Source organism: Hirundo rustica, chromosome 16 (genome assembly GCF_015227805.2).
Source record: "Hirundo rustica isolate bHirRus1 chromosome 16, bHirRus1.pri.v3, whole genome shotgun sequence".
In the NCBI taxonomy this organism is placed as follows: Eukaryota; Metazoa; Chordata; class Aves; order Passeriformes; family Hirundinidae; genus Hirundo; species Hirundo rustica.
Genome location: NC_053465.1, coordinates 7562473 through 7584911, shown reverse-complemented (window position 1 = coordinate 7584911; position 22439 = coordinate 7562473). Strand labels below are relative to the sequence as shown.

Genomic DNA, 22439 nt, shown 5'->3' with positions numbered 1-22439 from the left:
GCGAACAGACCGGGAGCATATACGTGGCATTGACGGGCAGACCAGGAGCACACGCGTGGCACTGCCGGGTGGACATGGAGCACACATGTGACACCGACGGACAGACCGCGAGCACACGTGTGGCACCGCCAGCATCTCGGCACATGCGTGCGAGCGCCGGGCAGAGCCCGAGCCGCAGCCGCCGGCCGGGACGGGCCGCCCCATCTCACCCCCCCCGGGGCCCGCTGTGGCCGCCCTCGCCTCCGCCCCCTCGGGGCCGGAGCAGCGGGACCGTGTCCCGACCCCCCCCGCTGGCCCCGCAGCGGCGGCGCTGGGTCCCGCCGCGGGACAGCCGCGGCTGCGGGGCGCGAAGCGGATGCGGAGGGCGGGGGAGCGGAGCGAGGCATCGGGGCCGGGGTCCGGCCTTTGTCTCCCGCTCCAGGGGCCGGCAGGACCGCGGCTGCCCCGGGGCCGGGCTTGGGGCGGGGTGCGGCTCTCCCGGTCCGGCGGGACAAGCCGCAGCCGCTCCGGTCAACCGAGGGCGCTGCGGGGCGATCCCGGTCCCGGCGGCGGACCACCCCCCCTTCACCTTCCCACCGCCGCTCCCGCTGCCCCCGCGGCTCCTCCCCGGCTCTGCGGCGGCTCGGCAGGTGCCCGCCTCCGCCCCCGCCGGCCCGTCCCGCCGCACACGTGCGCCCGCGCCCCGCCGGCCCTTTGTCTGGGACCGGCACCGGGACCCGCGCCCACCGACACCCCCTAGCCCGCCTGGGCCGCTCGCCCCCCCGCTCCGCTATCCCGCTCCCCGGCCGTGCGGGGCCGTATGGCCGGGGAGCGGGGAAGCAGGGCGGGGGGGGGGGGAAAGAGGCGGCCCAGCCAGGGGAGCGCATCCCACCGGAGCCGGGGCGGGGGGAGTAGCTGCCCCGGGGCCGGGGGTTGAAGTGGGGGGGGGACGACCCGTCGGTGGCGGCGAGGCCGCTCTAACAGGTGGGATCCCGCTGAGAGGAGGAGGCGGCCGGAGGGGGGCGGAGGAGGCAGGGACGGGCGGGCGGGCGGGCGGGCGGAGGGAGGGAGGGAGGGGGACGAGCCGGAGCCGCCTGTGATCCTGTGACAGGAGCGGCTGCTGCTGCTGCTGGCGCCGCCGGTGCCTCCCTCCGGTCGCTGTCCGAGCCCCGGTGCTCCCCCCCCTCCCCGTTACAGCAGCCGCCACCCCTCCTGCGCCTCTCGCTCCCCGCTCCATCCCGCCCGTCGCCCCCGCAGCCCGTCCCGGGAGCGCCGCTGCCCCTCCGCCCGCTCCGGGACAGGGCGCGGGGCCGGGCGCCGCCGCCGCTGCTGCTACCGCCGCCGTTACCGCCGCCGCCGCCGGTCGGGCGATGCCGAAGCCGCCGTTACTGCTGCGGGGGAGCCGCCCCGGGGACAGCGAGCTGGGGCGGCAGTTCCGGGACTGGTGCCTGCGCACCTACGGGGACTCGGCCAAAACCAAGACGGTGACCCGGAGCAAGTACCAGCGCATCGCCGAGGTGCTGCAGGGGGGAACCGGCTCCGGCGGCGGCTCCGGCGGGGGGGAGAAAGGCAAGTTCCAGTTCTGGGTCCGGTCCAAGGGCTTCCGCCTGGGAAACGGCACCAGGGAGGCGACGAAGATGGGTCAAGTGGTGGTATATGTGCCGGTGAAAACGGGAACGGTTAGTGCGCTCCGTGCCCCGGGGGCTCTGTGTCTGTCTGTCTGCCTGCCTGTCCGTGTCTGTTTGTCCTCCCCGGGGGTGCGGGCGGGGAGGAGGGGGGGGGGGGAGGAGAATTGCCCGGGGGGGGGGGCGGGCACCCCCGGGGCCCCGGTCCCCTCCACCGCCGCGCCGGCCCTGTCCCGTCAGCACCGGGCGGCCCAGCCCCGCCGGCCGCCGGGAGCGCGCATGCCCCATGCGGGGCGCGACGCGGGGCCCGGCCGCTCCCGCAGCCCCCGCCGTTCCCGGGGCAGCCGCCGCGCCCCCGCCGGCCCGACCCGCCCGGGATGCGGATTGGGCGAGAGGCGCCCGCCCGGAGCCTCGCACCTTCCGCCGCCCGCCCCCCCCCCCCCCGCGATCCCCATCCCCGTCCCCGTCCCATCCGGTGCTGCCGCCTTCCCCGGGCGCTGCCGGCGCGGGGGAGGCGGGGGGAGCGGCGGTGCCCCGCGCCCCGCCGCCGTGCACCTGCCCCCGCGGGGGGGCCGCGCCGCCGCCCGGTGCGGGCCCCGCCGCCCCCCCGCCCTGTCCGATCACGTTCGCCCGGCATTTCCCATCCGCCCCACGGCCGGGGACGGGGCTGCAGTCAAGGGCAGCGGGCGGCGGGGAGGGGGCGCCGGCACCCCCCGCCCCCCCCCCCCCCCGCGCCGCCGCCGCGCCCTGCCCGCCCCGCCGCCGCGCCGTGCCGAGCGGAGCGGAGAGGAGCGGAGCGGAGAGGAGCGGGGCGAGCGGTGCCGAGCGGAGCGGGGCGAGCCCGGCCGCCGCGCTGAGCCCGGCCCCGGCGTCCCGCGGCGCTGCCCGCCCGGCGCGGCCGCCGCAGCCGGTGCCCCGGGGGGTGCGGGCAGCGGCAGAGCCCGGATTAGGGCAGCCGCCCCCCCCCGCCCGCTCGCGGGCCGCTGTCCCGGGAACTCCCCCGCCGGAGCCTCATTGTTCGGCGCCCGGCCGGGCCGGGGAGCGGGGCACCGGCCGCCGCCTCCCTCCCTCCTCCCGCCGCCGCCCGGGGCTGCCCCGCCGCCCCATTGTTCCCGTCCCGAGCGTGTCCCGCTCCCCGGCGCGGGGAAAAACGCGCAACTTTGGCGGCCCCGGCTCCGCGCAGGGAGCGCCCGGCGGGGCTGCTCCGGCCCCGGCCCCGCGCCCCCCGCCATCCCCCGCGCCCCTCTCCGCCCCGCCGGGACCGCGGGCACCGGAGGGCTCTGGCAGGGATTTTTTTTTTTTTTTTTTTTTTTCCCCGTCCCTCCCCGCCTCTCCCGCTGCTGCTGCTGCTGCTGCCGCTGCTCTGAAGGGTGCAGTGTTTTCTGTGCACACAGACTCCAGCATTGATGTGGCTGGAGGATGCTTCCATTGAGGGCAGCCCATCTGTGGCAAATGCTTCTAAACGCACTATTTACCTCCCATCTGGTCCGCCTGATTATTGGGGGGAGGGGGAAGGGTCATTATTTCTCCCTCTCCCTTCGTGGTGCTCAGAGGCTCCTTTCTTTCTCCCCTCTCTGCCCCCCTCCCCCATGCCATGCCCCAAAAAAATTCTTTGCGATTTTTTTTTTTTTTTTTTTTTTTTTTAAGACCTCTTAGCAGCCCTCCTCTATCGATCCCCCTGTGCCAGGAGCCCCTGAGGAGGGCGGATTAGGAGCTGTACCCCCTTCCAAAGATCCAGCACTCCCTCCCGGGTCCTCTCCATCCAGTCAGCGACTCTATCCCAGATCTTCCAAATGCTGCAGAGTCATGGTACCCCAGAGAGGCCGAGCCAGACTCCCTCGACCCCGCTGCTCGCTAGACACCCCCTCCCCTTTGTCCGGGAGGGAGTCCCGAGGGTCAGCGGCTCAACCAGGCCGGCACAAGCCCGCATATTCCCAAAGGGCCTCTGCACAGATGAAGTTTCAGCGAGGAGCATGCCTAGGCCCCCGCATCTTCCCTGGCAGAGTCCCTGCAGGCTACAGACAGGCGTTACACCCAGGCTCCCCTAAACCAGCAAACGCAAGCAGATACATCCTAGGGGACAACCGAATTTTCCAGGGGGCAATACGGCTTATTTCCCAGTGCCAAGATGCCTGCCAGATGCTGGGACTGGGAGCAGTTTGCAGAGCCACTGCAAAGGGAGACCGGTCATCACAGTCCCCAAAACCTTCCAGAGTAGGATTTGTAGGAGTTGTTGCCTGCTGCTCCTTTGGTCCTGGCCTCGCTGGCCCCACTGTGCCCCTCTCTGCCAGGAATCCCATGGACCATTTCAGATGGGTGCAGTTGGGAGTTTGGTTTTGCCTGAAGTGGTTCTCAAATTTAGGGATAACTTGTCTGGGATTTTCTTTGGCTCCTTGTAATTCAGTGCTCTCTGCATCCTTGGTGATTTGGGCTGGGTTTGGGGTGTATTTCCTTGCTCTCAGGCACACGGTCAAATAATTTATGAAGCTGATACGAGGCTTTTGCTGGACAGTTAACGCCTGGATTCTGGTTTAATGTCTGTTCAGCTGCTTTTCCCAAATACTTCTGGAGCGGTGTTTTGGTCGCTTTCCCCTGGCTGTGCTCCTCAGCAATCTGATCCCGCTCGTCCTGTCCGCTCGCCCTTCCCTGAGCACATCTGCCGGGAGAGCACCGTTCTGGGGATGTCCCCTGCTGCAGGGACAGGCGGAGCCCCCGCCCCGGTGCAGTGAGGGGGTGGCGGGGGTGCGTCCCGCTCTGCTCCCACTGCAGGACGCCACAGGAAATCCGAGGGACCCGGAGGGAGAGCTGGAAAAGAGGTGGTAAAGAGCGCGTAGAGGGCAGCAGTGGGGATAAGATTTCCTTTCCCTGACAGGGCTGGAGCCACTCCTCCTTTGGAAAATAATAATAATGATAATCCCAAACCCCCAAAATAATCACACCCCCCCCCGGTCCCCCCCCCTCCAGCAAGCCAGTAGAGCTGTTCCTTTTGGCTTATGCACCCTGAGCTGGTTTGTGTATTTTCTGCGCATCTGTAGTGAAAAATTAATTAACATGTGGTTATTATTTTCTCTCCTGAGTAACTTTCCCTTGCCCTCCTCCAGGCCTCTCATCAGAACAGGCCTAATCAGATTTGGGTGGCTTGAGAGCGGGGACTGTGCGCTGAGAAGGGGGCATCTGCCTTAGGTGGTGGTCAGAGCAGATGGTGGTCTTCTCAAAGAATGCACTGGGAATAGGAACAGCAGTGCGGACGGATGTCTGGCACAGAGACTGTTCACATTTCTTTTTCCCAGATGAACGTCCCAAAGATGCTGGACATTTAACACATACAATTAAAGAAGCCCTGCGCAGATAAACACAGGCAGTTTAGTGGTGTAGGACATTGTTGCCTGACAGCCCTATTCGCACACGGGCTGGACTGTGCATCCTTTAGGTCAGGGTGTTGGAAAAAAAATACATTTAGGCTGTAATGAGGAGGAGGAGGAGGAGGGTATCTTTGTGTGCTGGTGCAGCACAGACAATGGATACAGCCCAAAGTGCTGGCATCTGCCCGTCTTTCCTATGGCTGACACACTCTAAGGTGTGAATCCCCTCATTCTGGGCTGGATGGGCAGCACTCATCCTTCTCCCCAGCTTTCCTAAGAACTGTGGGAGAATTTGTCCGTGACAAGGTGCTAAGATGCAGTTCATTATAATCTCATGTCCCTCTTGTCCGAAGCATTTAGCATCATTTAGGCAGCCTTTCCCAGACAAACGTGGAGCGAGATGGAGCCACGGTGCAGGGAAATGGACAGCGCTGGGTGACAACCGGCGGAGCAGATGGCTGTGGCCGGAGCAGCGGGTGTGCAGGGGAGGGTTCTCCTCAGACTTCGGCTCGGGCGTTAGCTGCTCTCTAAATCGATGCCGTACTTGGCCGTGTGTGGTGGGAGCTTGTCACAACTCCGGCGTGGCGGCCAGGACAGATCCGTGCTGGCAGGCCGTGATGCCGGCCGGGGGGGGGCTGCGGGATGAGCAGGGGAAGCCTGGCGTCAGCCCGGCCCTTCGGGGGCTGCGCGGAGCCGTGGGGACCAGGCAGGCTCTGCAGCACTGCCCACGTTTGGTTCTGCTTTGCTGCTCTCTCCCCGTCCCCCGCAGCGCTGCCGTGAGGCTCCGGGGCTCTGTAGGCACCGCTGACGGGATGAGGGCATCGCTCGAGTGGGTTGCTGCTGTTGTGCAGGTACGGCTCACCTGTGCCGGCTCCCCTGGAACCAGATGTTCAAAAGGATTTCACGATCGTGCCTGGCAAAACTCACCTGAGGAGCGATGCTGGGCTTGGGGGGAGCACTGGAAATGTAATTGGTGAATCCCAAATGCAAGATGGATGGAGGCTTTCGTGAACAGCAGGAAAACTCTCCCACGGGACAGCGGATAAATCTCACAGCACAGCCTATCCTTAAATTCGTTTTAGCTCCCGAGACAGGGAGCGTTGTGCTCTGAAAGCTGCGGTGCCAGGCCGTGGGACAGCACAGCACAGTGGCAGAATGCCGGAGCTGAGGAGCCGGGCATGTCAGAAAGATGCTGCTCCAGCAGCTAATAGAGGCTACATTTTTCCTGATACAAGTACCCTTCAATGCCCATATTCAGTGCCCCAAAAAGCTGCACATCTATAACCTCTAAGAACATCAGTCAACAGAAGGTTTTCATGGCGTGAATAACCACTCAGACTTTCTGGGGACTTCAAGTGATAAAAAAAATAAATCAAGACCATTCAGAAGAGCCTTAGACAAGGCAGATGGGCCTGAGGGTATTATCTGAGAAATTGTCTATTACTCCCATTGCACCAGCCTTACTTAGAGCATGCAGAGCTTTCACCTGTGGAGAGATCCCACCCTGAGCACACGGGGCAGCACCAGCTTTTCCAAGGAGTGGAACCGATGGCATATTTACATTTAAATGTGCCCTTAGGAGACTGGAACCATCCTGGCCTGGGTGCGTGGTCCCATTCAGCACCATCTAAAGAAAATCTCCCACATTAGCATCCCCTCCAGATTCAGCTCCAAGTTTGCACAGTATCAGTCACAGATTTTACATCTGAAGCTGCTTGTGGTAGGAGTCAGAGAGAGAGAAGTGACACCCAATCCCCTGGGCCCAAGAGCTGGCTTAGGCTCACCAGGCAGTAGCTAAAGCCTTTGCAAGGTGAATTTAAAGAGCTATGATGATCTGCAGTTACACAGACTGGCAGAATGAAGTTCCTCACAGCTGGGAGCAGGAGATCTGGCAGCAAAGCCCACTCCCTGCTCGCTCTCACCTTTCAGGGCAGCCCGCTGAAGCCACTTCTAAGGATAAAGGGGAAGCCAACGTCTCATTCAGCCCTTGCTTTATTTCTACCAAGCCTACAAGCCTGATTAAAGGCAGTCCCACTGCGGTTGTTAGTACCATGTCCCAGCCCCAGAGATCCCACCATCCCAGCCAGCCTCATCCCTGGGTGCTGGCTTCAGTCACCAGCACTTGTGAGACCTGGAGCTCCATCAGCAAAGGTTCCAGTTCCCAATACATGTCTGACCAAACAGTTTCTGAAAAAATAACTCTGCCATCTACACAGCACATCCTACACGACTCCAGAAGCAGGCATGGCATTGCTGATCCAAGAGGAAAAGTGTTTTTTGGCTAACATTTATCTCTTTCATCTACATTTGTTTTCATATTTGTAATTCTCAAAGGGTGTCACTCTGAAGAAGGTCCAAAAGCCACCAACCAAAGCACAGCTCTGCCAGGTCTTGGTCAATGAGGCTGAAAAGGAAAGAACCCCAGGTCTAAGGACGGTACACGGTTCTCAGCTCTCCTCGTGGGGCATTGCTTGCTCTGACCACGGGCAGAAGGGGGAATCCAGTCACTGACTAAAGTCTGCAGCAGAGCCCAGAGAGGCAGCCACAGTCCTGTCAGTGGGAGCTTTCTCAGGACCATTCTCAGCAATAATCTCCTTCTGATACAACTTGTGCAGTTTTAGTTTTATCATGATGTTTGGTTTGAGATGAGCAGTCTGTGAATTTACACTGTGGACAAGCAAATGGCAGGGAAAGCCCGGGGGTGTGGAGGAGCGTTGGTGGAGTGTCCATCCACCTGGCCTGGCCAGCATGGATGCTCTGGCATTGCCATGACAGGGGGATGCATATTAATATCTCTTTCTTTAGTGCAAATTATTAATTAGCTTTCCCAGATCCCATATCAGCTGTGCTCACCTCTAAAGAATCACATTGAGAATGGGCCAGAGCCACCCCTGAGCTTCAGTGTCTGGTTTAATTAGCTGATTGTAGCGAGGGCAGGTACCTGTTGGCCAAAATCATTGTCTTTGTTGGAAAGCTACTGACTTCCACATTTATGGCTGGTGCCAAAAAATAGCAATTTGTTTGAGGAGAAATAACTGCAGACAGACTGTGCTGTGTGTGAGAGCAGAGAGCAGAGCCGGGGTTTGGGTAACAGTGTCCATGTCTGAGGTTGAGGCAGCAGCCTCTGGAAGTGGCGTGGAGGCTGGATGTGTCTCCCTGGCACGCTGCAGGGCCCTTCACGGAGTGACAGCCAGAAAGACAATGCTGTGTGAGTGGTTTCTCTCTGTCCTTGCTCTGCTTTGGCTTGGCAGCCCCAGAGGATGTATTTCCCTTCCAACAGACGGGCAAAGGCTCTGAAGGATTTGCTCCTCACCAAGAGGGACGGAGTGCTCTGGAAGTGATGGGGTCGCTCAGTCTCTGTGGCTCAAGCTCAGGCTTTCCAGTTGGTAGTGGGTTGCTTTTATGGGAGTCTTTGGGCTAAGACTCCAAACTCACCAGGAATCCCCCCCAGAGAGGACACAAAAGTTTGGGACTCCTCTCTTGGCTTGCATTTGGAGAAGGCATCCCAAAGCAAACACCGAGTCATCCCCTCATCCACACTGTGGTGACATCCAAAACCTTCTGGGTGTCGGTGCTGCAGGCGCCGCCCACGCTGGCTCCCAGGTGCCGCAGGATGTTCCAGTTTGCAGTCTCACAGCACTGGGACAGGCGGCCGGTCCAGGGAAGCTGGTCCCTTGGGGATGCTTTAGGGTTTGTCATTTCCATCCTCAGTCCGAAGGCTCGCGTGTCTCCAGAGCTGGGAGGAGGCCTGCCTGCTCGCGCTCACCTGCGCCGCGCGTTTGGAGCCGGCAGAAAGCCCTTGAGCTGGTGACAAAGGTCTGGATGTGGGCTGGAAAGTACAGTCCTGTCTCTTAGCAACTGGTTCCTACCTCTGAGCTCTCGGAGCCGTGTGTGGGACAGAGAGCATCAGTCACGCTCCCGCTGCCGCAGCAGCGACGCGCCGAGGAGGGGATGGGGGATCAGGCCGGCTCCAGCCACCGCCGAGGCGCTTAAAGAAGCTCAGGCATTTCTAGCACAAGCAGTCATCTGTGAGCCCAATCAAAGCTCCGGTTTAATTGCTTTCCTCGTGCCCTTCTCTGCCCGGCCAGCGGGCTCCAATTGGCTGCGGCAGCGGTGCCTGCCGGCACCCGGAGCCTGCTCCCCACCGCACCAGGGTGGGGACGGCAAAGGGAGGAGGGAGAGGGAGCGCGCAGCCCGTGTATTTCTAGAAAAATTAGGTGTCCTCGGGTCCTCCCCTGAACTCCTCCGCAGGGCACTTGGGAATCCCCGTCCTCTCGCAGACATTTGCATGGCTGTTTTCCCTCTCAGTGCTCATTCTGCTGTTTCACCCTCGTGTTTCCTCTCCCAGCCCAAAGCAGCTCCTCTCTGGTGTGCGTTTCTCAGGGGCTCTCTTGCCAAGCGCTGTTTCATAAACATTTTCACGAATCCTCTGCTTTGTCCTCCTAATTAACCATCCAATTGGCCCCCAATGGAGCCTTCACCTCTCCCGTGAAGATCCTGCTTGCACAGATTATAACCTGTCAGCTGCCAATTTATTCCTCACACAGAGGGCAGGTTGTATTAACTCTCCGCCTTCCCTGCCCCGCTTGCTTTGCCCCCCCTTTCCTCTGCTCCCAAAAACATCCCTGTTTGGGGACACAGACTCACAAAAGACAAGGGAGAGCCAGATGTGAGGCCACTGCATGTGCCCCATGTGTCCAGCCCGCAGTGATGTGGCACAGAGACCAGCTGTGATGGGATGAAATGTCACACCTGGGAGAGGGATCTCTGCAGATGGATTACCACAACAGAATGTCTAAGACCATGCTTGACTTCTGCTCCCCCAACACGTAGTCTCAGTTAAGAGCTCAAAAAAATTCCACTTGGTCATCTCAGTTTCGTGGGGAATCATTCCCGGGCTTATCTACAAGTCTGAGTTGGGCTTTTGAAGTGTTGGGGTTCACCTAGAGTGGTTATGATAGATACGAATCAGAATACAGAGGGGGTTTACCTGAATGCAAGGGGAGAACAAACAGAGTTCCATCGTTGTGTGTCCCCTGTGGTGTTGGAACCCTGGACTGTGGCCCCTGCCCTCACTCCCTGTACAGGACCCTTCAGCCTTGCAGAGCCAGAGCCCAGGATAAATCCGGGTGAGGCCAGGATAAATCCATGTACTTGCTCTCACTGATGGCAGTGGACAAACCTTTTCCTGGGTTCCCACGTTGGGAAAGGGTGTGACGGAGTCCAGCGTGACCCTCATGGTCTCATCATGTCCCTATTTCTTGGACCCGGCGTGGGCTCACGGGGAGCAGACGTGGTGGTGCTTGGCTGTGGCAGTCGGTGCTCCCAGGCTCCGCCGTCAGAGCCGGGCTGTGCTGAAGGCACTGGTGTGGTGCAGCTCAATCCCTGCCGTGCCCTGACCTGGAGAGGAGGCTGGTTTGGAAGGGCAGGGCATGCAGGCCTTTTATCCCTCTCCAACATCCGCTGAGCTGTCAGCATTTCCCTAGAGGCACATCACGCTGTTCCTGTGGGAGTCTCCGACAGTGGCCCACATACCGGGAACTGCCAGGGCACAGGGAGCTGGCACAGGGATGCCACACATCCAGGGCTCAGCCTCTCAGCCCTGCCTGACCTTGATTCACTGTAGCATCATTTGTAACTGATTTTACATATTTTTTCTTACCAATGACGAGCTGGACTGCTGCTGCTCTGTATCTCCTCCTCCTCAGTTTCATTTTGACATCACCACAATCTCACTGTAGGTGTGATGATGTCACCTGGCTGCCCTCACACTGCTGGGTCTATTCCTAGGCATAGAGGGGTCACCTTGCTGTGACAGGTCATCTCATCACTTGTTACAGTGCCTTGGCTCCCCTCTCACTCAAAGGATTTTGCTTTGGTCGTGTTTTTTATTGGATTAGTGCTTGGTGCTGGGGAGATCGCTCACAGTGATAAGTTACTTCAAGGAAGAGCCGCCTCTAGACAAGTTCTGAGTTTCTGTTACAGCTACATGTTATCAGTATTCTTTAGATTACTAGTTGTGTATATATATATATATTTTTTTTTTCAGGACGCTATGGAATATAAAAACGCTTCTGATTGTAAATGCAGTTTACCACCATTTCCCCCCCCCTTCTTTTTTTCCATTCTGATAGCATTCTCCCCCAAATCACCTAGACCAAGATCCAAAGAACATTAAGAAATCACTGCCCACCCTTTGCAGCTACATTTAAAAAAAACCCTCCAAACTCACATTTTAGAATCATAGAATCCTAGAAGGGTTTGCATGGGGATGGACCTTAAAGATCATCTTGTTCCAACCTCCTGCCACAGGCAGGGACACCTTCCACTAGACCAGGTTGCTCCAACCTGACCTTGAGCACTCGCAGCGACTGTGGAGCATCCACGGATCCTCTGTGCAAACCCTGCCTATTTCAAAACACTGAGAAATACTGCAACATTGTAATAATCCCCAGATAATAACGCTCGTGATCCCTTCCCCCGTGGCACCCACAGCGTGGCACTTCTCCCGCACAGGTCCCGCGTACCTCGGAGAGGAGGGGGTGATGCTCGGCAGCTGACAGGGGGTGGGAAGTCCGCAGCCCCAGGGAGCAATTTCCCAGGAAGGTCAGTCAGGTGCTCCACTCACGAGGCTGCAGGAGCCTTTCTCACCAGACCCAAGTGAAACAGTGCTCCAACAGCAGCTGGGGCTGCCCCGTGGCACCCAGTATTTTGTTATCCCTGAAAGAGCCAGCTCCCCCTCGCTCCCATCCAGCAGGTGCAGGGTCACATTTATTGGGGGGCACTGCGTTTGCCTCTGCCTGCCAGATCCAGCTACTCCTGCAGCTTCCCCGCCGGCACACAGCCTGGTGCTGGCAGGGAGGCAGCTCTGCTCTCTTGCGCCGTGCAAAATGTCCTCTGCCTCCCGGGCAGAGCAGGCATCCAGAGAGCCTCTAAGCAGGCATCTGAGCAAGAATCTCTTCCTGCTGGGCTTCTCCTCTGGCCTTCAGGCAGAGCTGGGATGGGTGGCAGCCCTGGGATGGATGGCAGCCCCATCCCCAGCCGGCCACCAGACCCTGAGCACGCCAACTTCCCCCTGGCACCCTGCACCTGGGCCCTCTCCACAGCTGGAGGCAGGGCTGCCATTTCCAGGCTCTCCCCTCCCAGGCTGCTCTGTTTTCATCCCCAGGCCTGGGAGCCAGGAGAGGAATAAGCCGAGGTCAGAGCAAAGGCCCGGACCCATCCCCGTGGCTGAAAGAGCGGCTCGCTCTGAAGAGGTGTCTGTGCCCTGTGAAAGACACACACCTCAGCTGTGTTTGCCAGCTAAAAATAAAGCACCCAGCTCCCCTCATGAGGAAGTATTTACTTTGGGGGGGGAAAAAAAAAAGAAAGTATTGTGTACAGTTCTGGGTAGAGGAACAATGTGAATGCCCCCAGTCTCAGCCTGAGTCAGTGCAGAGTGTTGGGAAAATTGTTTCTTCTCGTGCCTCAGTTTCCCCAGGAGAAATGAGCCCTCTTGGGCCAGAGGGATGCTCAGTTGCTCAGGAGGGCTGGGGCTGTTTTCACTGCAGTGAGTGGAGCTGGAGCTCTAAGTGCAGGATGGGGCTTCATGTTTGCTTGGTGCAACAAGACACAACACAAAATGCTCAGCACAGGGAAGTACCATCAGCATTTTAGCAACTGCTTTTCTCCCATTTTTCAACCAGAAATGATCAGAAAAATTTCCTAGCAAAGTATTTCCAGGAGAAAAAAAGAGCAAAATCTGTCAGTCAGAGCATTTCCCATCATCTTCTCGTGGGTTCTTTTATTATGAGCAATACAGCTGATACTGTTTTCAGCCCAGTGTCTCCCTGGTGCCTATTTCTAAGGCATGTACTGTGCCCGTGGCATGAGGGGCAAGAGGAAGAGGGAAGTTCGAGGAATCTAGCTCCTCTTTCTCCTCACAGCATTAGCAGAGGGAGCCTGCTGTGGTTTAACATATCCCCCGCAAAAGCTGCTTTCATCCTACACCTAAATACCATGAGGAGTGAACTTCCTAAAGCCCTGGAGAAGTCTAAATATAGAAGCCAATCAAGGGCTGACTTCCCAGAGATGAGAAGTACCAAGAACAGTTTCTTGATCAAAAGTTGTAAGAGTCCATATTGAAATAAAACGTCCGTTTTGGTGCTGAAGCCTGTGCAGGAGGAGTAGATGCAGAGGTGGGCTGTGGGCTGGTGGTGGCCACAGCACTGGCACAGGTGGACACTGGAAGGCCATGGGCTGCCCAGGGGGATGAGCTTGAGGAATCGTGGTGTTCAGAGGAAATTCTTCCCTGTGAGGGTGGCAGGATACTGGCACAGGCTGCCCAGAGAAGCTGTGGCTGCCCCTTCTCTGGAAATGTTCAAGGCCAGGTTGGATGTGGCTTGGAGAAATCTGGTCTAGAGGAAGGTGTCCCTGCCCATGGCAGAGGGATTGGAACTAGATGTTTTTCAAGGTCCCTTCTAATCCAAACCATTCCATGTTCCTGTGATCTCTGGGGCACTTGATGGGAAGTCTCTGGTGTCATGGCAGGATTACATCCCATCCTGTATGTCACAGTTTCTGATCCCAGTAGGTCCCAACTGCTTTATCCTGTGCACATCCACTCCCTGGTCCAGCCAAGCATTTTTGTCAGAAGACTAAAAATTCCCTTAGAACAAAATACGCCTTGTAGAAAATTAGAAAGGCACTTCAAAAAGGAAAGAGTAGCAAAGTGCTCAGATAAAACCCAAACCCCGCTTTTGCTCATCTCAAAAAAGGGATCCTCCTTTGTGCAGCAGAAGGAACCACCCAGGGCTGGAAAGAAAGGGCGAGGGATGGGTGAGTGCCACAGGAATGGCACCGCTGCTGGTGTAGGCTGGGGAGGCCACGGTGATGCCGTGGGGTGACTCCAGCGTGGGACAGGAGAACTCTGATCCAGACCTGGCTGGGGACAGTGGCTGTGTCCCGCAGCAGCAGCAGCTGGAGCACAGGCACAGCGAGCGACGTGGCCTGTCTCTGTGTACAAGGGAGGTGACCTTGAGGGACGGCTCGATACGGCCGGCCCCAAACATCCAGCTCGGCTGTCCCAGGGACGAGGGTGACAGTGGCCCTTCCAGCCAGCAGCAGGAAATTAGTTTAACGTGTGACTCTGTACTGGGGCGGGGAGATGCTGTGGTTGGGAGATACAGAAGGGAACGCTTTCATGTGGGAAGTGCAAGGAGAGGCGAGGGCAGGGGGTCTGCTCCCGGGCAGAGAGCAGAACACAGCCATTATCAGGCAGGGCTCTGCTGGCAGGAAGCGGCTTTTGACTCACAGGAAGCTGAATTCGGCTGGTATCAGCCCCTGGCGCGAGGGCCAGGGCAGTGTTTTATCTGCTGTTGAGCACAGCAGATGGGGAAGCAGTCGGCACTCCCTCCCATCCCACTCCTCCTCCAGCAGTCCCAGTCTGATGGCCCTCCAGCCTTGGAAAAGGGATGCTTCCCTACAGAGCCATGAAGCGGGGTAGCTTCCTGGGCCCCAGGAGAACTGCCAGTCCCACTGGAGAAGGCAGATACTGCCCTGCCAGCCAGTGCAAGGGCAGAGCCAAGACACTCCACGCTGCTGAGCCCAGAACGGCCAGTTTCCAGTTCCTCTGGCAGTGTCTATCCCAGTCTGAAGAGCAGAGGAGCTGGGAGTGTGCAGGCTTTGGAGAGCTCAGGTTAAATGCTCCCAGATTCTCCCAAACCCAAGTCCCAGTTGGGGAAGGGCTTGCAGGGTTGAGAAGTCCTGTGTGTGAAGCCTGCTGTCATCCCTTGGCCTCCCTGGAGCTGCCTGGGGTGGGAGTCTGGTTTTGCTGGGGTGGTGGCAGCTCACCGGGGCTTGGGGTGGAGGTCACTGCGGGGCAGCGTGGGCTGGATGAGGTGGCAGCTGCTGGCCGTGGATCTGCTGCCCCACAGAAAACAGGGCGAGCTTGTCATTGCTGCAGTTTGTGAAAATCTCCCATTATGGCAGTTTTCACACCCAGGCCGGGATGCTGAGGAATGGCCACAGGGGCTGGTGGAGGACACAGCTGGGATTGCTGGGAGCAGAGGGAGCTGGGCGGGTGGAGGAGGCCGGTCACGGAGATGTGTGGGTGCTGCTGCCAGGCTCCAAGGCAGGACCGAGCTGTGTAGGAGCGATGGCAGGGCTGTGTGGGAGCACGGCAGGTCTGTGTGGGAGTGTGGCAGGTCCATGTGGGAACACGGCAGGTCTGTGTGGGAGCATGGCAGAGCCGTGGCAGGACTGTGGGAGCCACGGCAGGTCTGTATGGGAGCCACAGCAGGTCCATGTGGGAACAAGGCAGGTCCAAGTGGGAGCACGGCAGGGCTATGGGAGCGGGGCTGTGTGGGAGCATGGCAGGTCCTTGAGGGAGCCGTGGCGGGTCCACGTGGGAACGTGCCAGGTCCATGTGGGAGTCTGAGCGGGCTGCGGGAGCCAGGGCAGGTCCGCGTGGGAGTGCGGCGGGGCTGTGGGAGCGCGGCAGGGCTGCAGCGGGTGCGCACAGCTCCGGCGGGATGGCGGTGCCTGGGGGTGGTAAGAACCCGCCCCGGACTCCCTGCCCCTGCCCGCCCGTCCCAGGCTCGGCGCGGTGCGGGCTCGCTGCCCCGGGCAGGGCCGGGCAGGGCCGGGCCGGGCGGCGGCGGGCGGGGCGCGGCGGGCGCGGGGGCAGCGGGCCCGGGGGAGCGGATTACCGCCGGTTGCCGTGGTTACCCGCTACCTGCCGGCGGGCCCCAGCCCGGCCCGGGCGGCGGGGGAGGAGATGGCCCGGCCCTGCCTCCCTCCCCGCCGCGGCAGATGTCACCCCGCGCCGCCGCTCGGGGCTGCCCCGGCGCTCCCCCGTCCCCTCCCGCCGCACCGCCCCCCGTCCCGGGCCGGGGCCGGGCGCGCCCGGGGCGGCCGCCGAGAACAAAGGTGCCGGGGCTGGGCGCTGCCAGCGCCATGGCCGCTCCCCGGCCCCGGGGAGCGCTGCCCGGCCCGTGCCGCAGCCGGGACGGCGCTGCCTGAAATGGCTGTCGCCGCTCGGGGCCGGGCACGGGAGGGGAGCTCGGCCCGCGGAGGCGCCTCCCGGCACTGATTGGCGGGTGCTGGAGGTGGCCGGAGGGATGGAGCGGGGACGGAGGAGGTGCGGGGGTAGCGGAGCTCCGGGACAGTGGTGCTAGGGCAGAGGGTCCCCAGAGATGTGGAGCTAGAGGAGGTGGGGAAGACAAAGGACACCGGGGAGGAAAAAGATCGGATGGAGGAGAGGAGAGAGTGCTCACAGCTCTGGGAGGGTGGGGAGGATGAGAGGAAAGAGGGGGTGAGAACTGTGGGGCACAGTACACAGGGAAGGAGATACTGGGAAGGGGGAGAGACAGACCGGTGCTAGGCAGATATCGGGGAAAGGAGGATGGCTGGAAGGTGGCAGAGGGACTCCTCAGCACCTGAAATGCCACCCGCTTCCAAGCACCTCTGTTAGGGCTGAGCCTTGCTCCTGAAATCTTTTACTCCTTGTGGAGGCAGGTGACTTCTAATAGTGCCCCAACACCAGGACAGGGTAAAAGCATCCCTTCTTTCCATTCTGCTTCCCAACTGAATTTTTATTGCTATTTAAACCTGAGGGGTTTTAAGCCTTTCCGAGATATTATGGGCTCTGACTCATGCCTTGAATTCTGGTGAGCAATGCTGGGTGTGGAAGGAGGAACCCGAGGGGCGTGGGCCCCTCGGAGAGGTACTCTACAGCACACGTGTCCTCTTAAATCCTAGGTCAACATTTGGATATATTGCCAGATATAAACCTCCCTAATCCTGGAGGCACTGACTTGATACAGCTTCTTATACCCAGTGGCTTTGATACTGCTTGCATCTCACCTGCTTCCCAAAGCTAAATAATCATCACGGGGAGAGCAGTCACAAGGCTGGGGAGGGGATGGAGAGATGCAAAGAGTCAGGGGAGGATCGCTGCAGGGAGCGGGATGCTGAGGAGGCAGCTCCGGCATCCGGCATCCAGCCGGGGCGGGGAGGAGAGCGCTGCTGGGTGTGCAGGGAGGCTGTAGCAATGCCCAGACCCCGAGGTTACCTTCACTGCATTCCTTCTGAAACCGGGGAGGAAACAGGGACCTGCTGCCCGTGCGGGGAGGAGGATATCAGCTGGTTGGAAACAGTGATTTGCATACGGGGTTGGTTACAGCCTTAATTTTGAGGGCTCTGCTTGTTAGGTCTGACTGTGCTTTTCCCCTGCTGCATTTTCCTTTGTCCTGTTTCTGTAATTATCCTCATTTCAACCCTGCTCTGAGGATTATTGGTCAGTAGGAAGCCTCCTAATGCCCGCTCCTCCTTGGCAGGGGAATACCCATGCCCTCGATTAAACCGAAACTCTGAACGGTGACAGAAGAAATTAGATCTATATTCCTCAAAGACACTCCCTGGGGCGAAGTTTCCCGACCCCCACCACGCAGCCCTGCCACCCTGCCCCTTGTGTTCGCTCTCAATATTCTCTTTGTTACAGCCACCTTCAGACCCGGCTTGGGGCTCTCCGGGGAGGGCAGAGGTGGTTTGTGTTGGAAAATCCGCGTGTCCTTGTCCCGGGTGAGCTCAGCGACCGTCCCGCTGCAGCCCGTGCCCAGGACAGGCAGTCCCTGTTCCGAAATCGGGCTGAGGAGCCAAACTCTAATAGGCAGCGCTGTACATTAAATGACTGCTCCTCTGAGATGTTGGGTGGCTTTAGCAGAAGGTGGGCCCACAAAGTGATTGATTTTTGAGAGGCCCTTCACTGGTGGCTTAAAGAACAGCATTTATTCAATCTATAGACTGTGTAAAATACACAGAGCCCAACCAAGGACGACACAAACGCGGGTTAGGAGACTGGGTGTTCCCTTTGCATGCAGACCCCTGCCAGACCCTGCCCACAGACCCTGCCCACAGCTCCCTGCCAGCCCCTGCCTGCCCTCCGGGATGTGCGAATGCACGTGAAAAAGATAGTTTGCAGGTCATTTGGATGTGCAGGTTGCTGCTTAGCAGCCTGGTGGGTACTCACTGGACAACATCCATGCATTCCTTTTGGAAAGCAGCCCTTAAAGGGATGTAATATACATACGTACATACATATATATATAATATTTTAAATTTTTTTTGTCTGTGGAAAAACGGCATTTTTTTCAAGGAGCAGGCTAAGTGACCTCCCAAAGCCTGGCCCTTTCTCAGTCCCCGCTGCCATTGCAGTAGCCACTGACCACCTCCCACTTGCCCTCCTTGCTCTGGTGCTTTGTGCCGAGTGCCGATAGCAGCTGCCGGGTCCCAGAGGCTGCCTCCCCTTCCCACGGCGCACCCTGCCAGTGTGAGCTGACACCGTTGGTGCCAGTCAGCTCGGAGGAGCACTGCTCCCCACACTTCCCACTCCCATCAGTCTGTCACCACTGTCGTGTGGCAGAATTACTGCCTCCTGCTCTCCAGCACATCCGAACACACAAAGAGCTGTGCTGCTGCTGCCAGCGCTCAGCTGCTCTGCGTCTGTGAGAGGGAGGGAGCCTTGGAAAGGTCAGTGCAGGGAAGGAGGGGATGCTGGCTCCTTCCTTTAGGGGCTGTATCCTGGCATCACAGTGAAACCTTGTCCTGCTGGCTGATCCATGTCCACGGGGACTGCAGCCAGCTAGAGCACCTCACATCTCAGGGCTTTCCAGGTGGTTTAGCACCGTGTGCAGGTCCAAAGAGCTTCCCCTGCCTGTTCCCCGCCTAGCAAAACCATCCCACATTATGGAAATTGAATTTCTTGATCAGTTGTCACTCCGCTCTGGACTCTTCCCTTGTTTTTATTCCTGGCCCAATTTCATTGCCAGCTTTAGCAGCACAACAGCAGCAGCCGCCACTGCCCTGGCTACAGCAGGATCCTCCCTGAAGCGATGTTTAATTTATCCCCCACATCCCCCGTGCCCAAGGCAGCCCGAGGCGGGAGCACTGCCACTCTGCCCCCTCCAACCGCGTTAGCCCCGGGCCGATCTCGTCACCCCTGTCACCCATCGCTGACACTAACTCAACTTGCCTGCGCTGTTGTAGGGGGCAGATGGACTGTCGGAGCCCGAGGGCATCTCTCTGAAACGCGTGGCCGTGGTGGAAGATTTCTTTGACATCATCTACTCGATGCATGTGGAAAGCTCGTCGGAGCCGGGCAAAGCACCCAAACATGCCGGGCAGAAGAAAACCTACCGAGCGGTGAGAGTCCCCCCGTGCCCCGGGCAGGGAGGGCACCGGAGCGCAGGGGCTGCGGGAGGGAGAGGCCCTCGGGAGCGGGGATGACAGGGCAGGTAGGAGCAGAGCCACTGGCGGGAGGCAGAGGCGAGGCAGAGCCCAGTGTGCCTGTGCGGGGAGGCGTGAGAAAGGAGGGGTTTAAAGACAGAGCAGCTGTGCTCGGGGACAGGAATCCGGGCTGCAGCGGCAGCACAGCGCGGCCGCTGGGAGAGGAGAGAGCGAGGGAATCATACAAAGACGCTCTGCATGTCTGAAGGGAAAAGGAGGAGAAATCCTCTCTTCCTTTATTAGTATTAGTGATGGAACAGAGAATGTTTATCCAGTCCTTTGCGTGCTCTAAGGTCATCTGCCTCCCTGTCTCCCTCGGCCAGAGGGAAATGTCTCGTGTGGGCCCTGAAGGTCAGGAGCAGCCAGAAAGGGGGACTGGGGCATGGCCGTGGCCTTCCCTCCTCTCCAGCCCATCCTGGGCTTCCTCAGTTACAAAATGGAGGCAGGCACCAAGCTAAGCCTTGTCTTGGTTCTACGGATGCCAAGAACCAGCCCTATCCATCCTGAAACACCACTATAGTTAGGTCAGGAATAATTTAGCTTGAAGTGTGCTTCTCCAGGGAGCTTGCTGTTTCTCCTGACTCTGCACAGCCCTCCGATGCAAACATTTAGGCTCTCCCTTTACAGGAAGAGCTGAATTTACTGTCCAAAGCCAAGCTACTCCCTTGAATCCCACAGCCCTAAGGACCAGGTCGCTTAGAGACAGGAGTGGCTTGCTGGCAGCTCATCTCTCTGGTGTATACAATGTCTCAGAGAGGTCTTTGCAGGCTGCTCTTGTCTCTGTGATGATGCCTGAGGTTCTGCACAGCTCAGCGTGCTGCCAGAGTCAGCACAGGGTTGGAGTCTGTCCTGCTTGCCCATGTCCGTGCTCCATCCACGCTGTGGTGCTGGCAGTGCTGGTGAGGCAGCCCAGTGCCCTGCAGCCTCCCACGTGTTGTGGGAGTCCCCAGGGAGCAGGGCTCTGCACACAGAGCTCATGGCATCGCTCCCTGCCCTGAGCACTCGAGTCCTTCCCCTGTGGCAGAGCATGGGGCTGAGGCACACACACTGACCCTCCCTGGCCGGGGGCAAGTGACCTTTCTGTGGTCCAGGGGGGGCAGCCCCACCAGCGTGACCACAATTCAAAAACTTTCTGCTCATTTCCCCAGCAGACCACTCCGACCCTTCCCTAATTCCTTCAATTCATCTCTCTGGAGGACTAATCTGTGCCCTGCACAGCCCCAGGGGAGCAGGCTGGATCCGTCTGTTTTCCCAGGCCTGCTCACAGCAGTCAGAGAGCTTCACGCTCCACCCCTCATCTCCCTCTTGAGCTGAGATCATCACGTTAGCAGCGTGTATCCCCTCCTGACCTGGCAGGACGCTGCTGGCTGGGCTGCCCAGCCTCTCTCCTGCCCTCGCTCCTGCCCTTGCTCCGCGGAGCGCCTTTGTAGCCTGAGCTGGAAGGTGAAATGGTGCAGAGCACACGCCACGCCTGGCACGGGAGCACAAAGGGACGCTGCTGGGTGGCCAGCTGGAAGGCTCCAGGATCCCCTGCTTCCTTCTCCATGCTCCCTTTCCCCACCGCTTCTGATTAGAGACACTGGAGAGTTTGCCCTTGTCCATGACCTCTGAAGGGAGGCAATCAGAAAGGGAGTTCGGATGGGAGATAACTCATCAAGGAAGCTGTCTGCTCTGCAGAGCATCAAATCAGCTGAGAAATAACAACTGTATCACTAAAATTAGCTGAACGTTTGCAGCAGAGACTGTGGGCTTGCTGGAGCAAAAGAGGCAGGGAGATGGCTGAGCCCGGCGGGCAGCACGCGGGGACAGTTCCCTGCCTGCAACACCACATCACGGCTGCCACCAGCAATTTCCAGGCTCCTCAGTTCAGCGTTTCTGCGGGAATCCCTTGTGCTTGTGCGTCGATAAATATTACACAGGGGCGAAGACTGAGCCGGCATCCGCTCGGCCACAACAGAGCTCGCTGGAGCTGCGGCTCAAGAGGAGGAGAATCCCACGAGGACCAGGCACTGCAGCCTCCATTTGAGCGCTGGGACAAGGTCCCCGCCTGAACTTTCCACCCATCTGGCATTCTGTGCGTGTGAAAGCCCGGGCTCTGCTGCCGCGCAGTGGAGATGGATGCGGCTCCCTCCCACCGCAGAGCCGGGCACGGCGCTGCCTCAGCCACCATCCAGCAAAGCCTCTGCCCCTGCCCCGCTGCTCTGCTTCTAGAGCAGCACCCCCTCAGGGTAGAAAAATGCGTGGAATTTAGGTGGTTTTGTATTTAAAGTGGGCTTTTAGAATTTAGGTGTTATTTGTTAAGTAGGTGAGGTAGGAGGATGGTGCCCACCGGCCAGAGGAGGGGGATCAGGACATGCTGGGCTGTCCTCCCACCCACGAGGTGTCTGATTGCAGCCCCACTTCCCGTCCTGAGCCCCACTTCTGCCGGCCTCGCAGCCCCGAGGACTGGCACAAACAATTGAATTTCTGTCTGCTTTATGACCCCACTTGTAAGTGCTGTGACCCCTGTGGGGGTCACGGCCCCTGGTTTGGGAGCCGCCGTGCTCGGACAAGTCACTTAGACCAAACAGGATGGGTGATTAACCGTAGGAACCAGCCCAAAGTAAGAGGTGGGCTCTCCACCTTTTCATGCCTTCCAATTAAGACCAGATGTCTTCCTGGATGATGTTTCAGGCAAACCACAGACCGCTGGGCTCCAGGAGAACCTGGGTGAAGTTTCATGACTTGTGCTACACAGGTCAGACTCCAAGACTTGATGGTCTTTTATGGCCTTAGAGAAGTCTACATTAAAATTGACTCATTCCTTCTCCAAATAACCTAGTCTTGATCTTTAGAAATACCATAAAATTACTGCTGGCAGGAATTAATTGCCATTATAGGACTCTGGTATGGCCAGACACCTTCTGTGGGTGCTTAGGTCTGGATCTAGTGTTTAACTTCAAGCATCCAAGTTTTAAATATTTATCCTTAGCTTTTCCTCATCTGTAAAATACATACCCCACAAAGGTTCGGGAGACTTAATTCATTAATGTTTGGAAAAATGTTTTCAATTCCCTAGATAAAATATGTCACAGAAGTGCAAAGTATTATTAATGGTAATTGATTGTCATTGTGGGAAAAAGTGACCTGCTCTTACAAAAGATTAATGGATTCTTCAGGTTACTGGTGTGATGGTAATTAACAATGCAAACAGAGCTGACGAGGCCTT

At 58.7% G+C, this 22439-nt stretch overlaps 1 protein-coding gene across 1 annotated transcript in view; it reads left to right on the top strand.

The window, feature by feature from the left end:
* The first annotated feature begins 1349 nt into the window (after positions 1-1349).
* NOL4L (nucleolar protein 4 like) overlaps positions 1350-22439 on the top strand; it is a 59534-nt gene continuing 38444 nt past the window's right edge. The window contains exons 1-2 of the mRNA XM_040080057.1: positions 1350-1658; positions 18992-19147. Of these exons, the coding sequence (XP_039935991.1) occupies positions 1350-1658; positions 18992-19147 (465 nt within the window). The remainder of the gene's footprint in view (positions 1659-18991; positions 19148-22439) is intronic.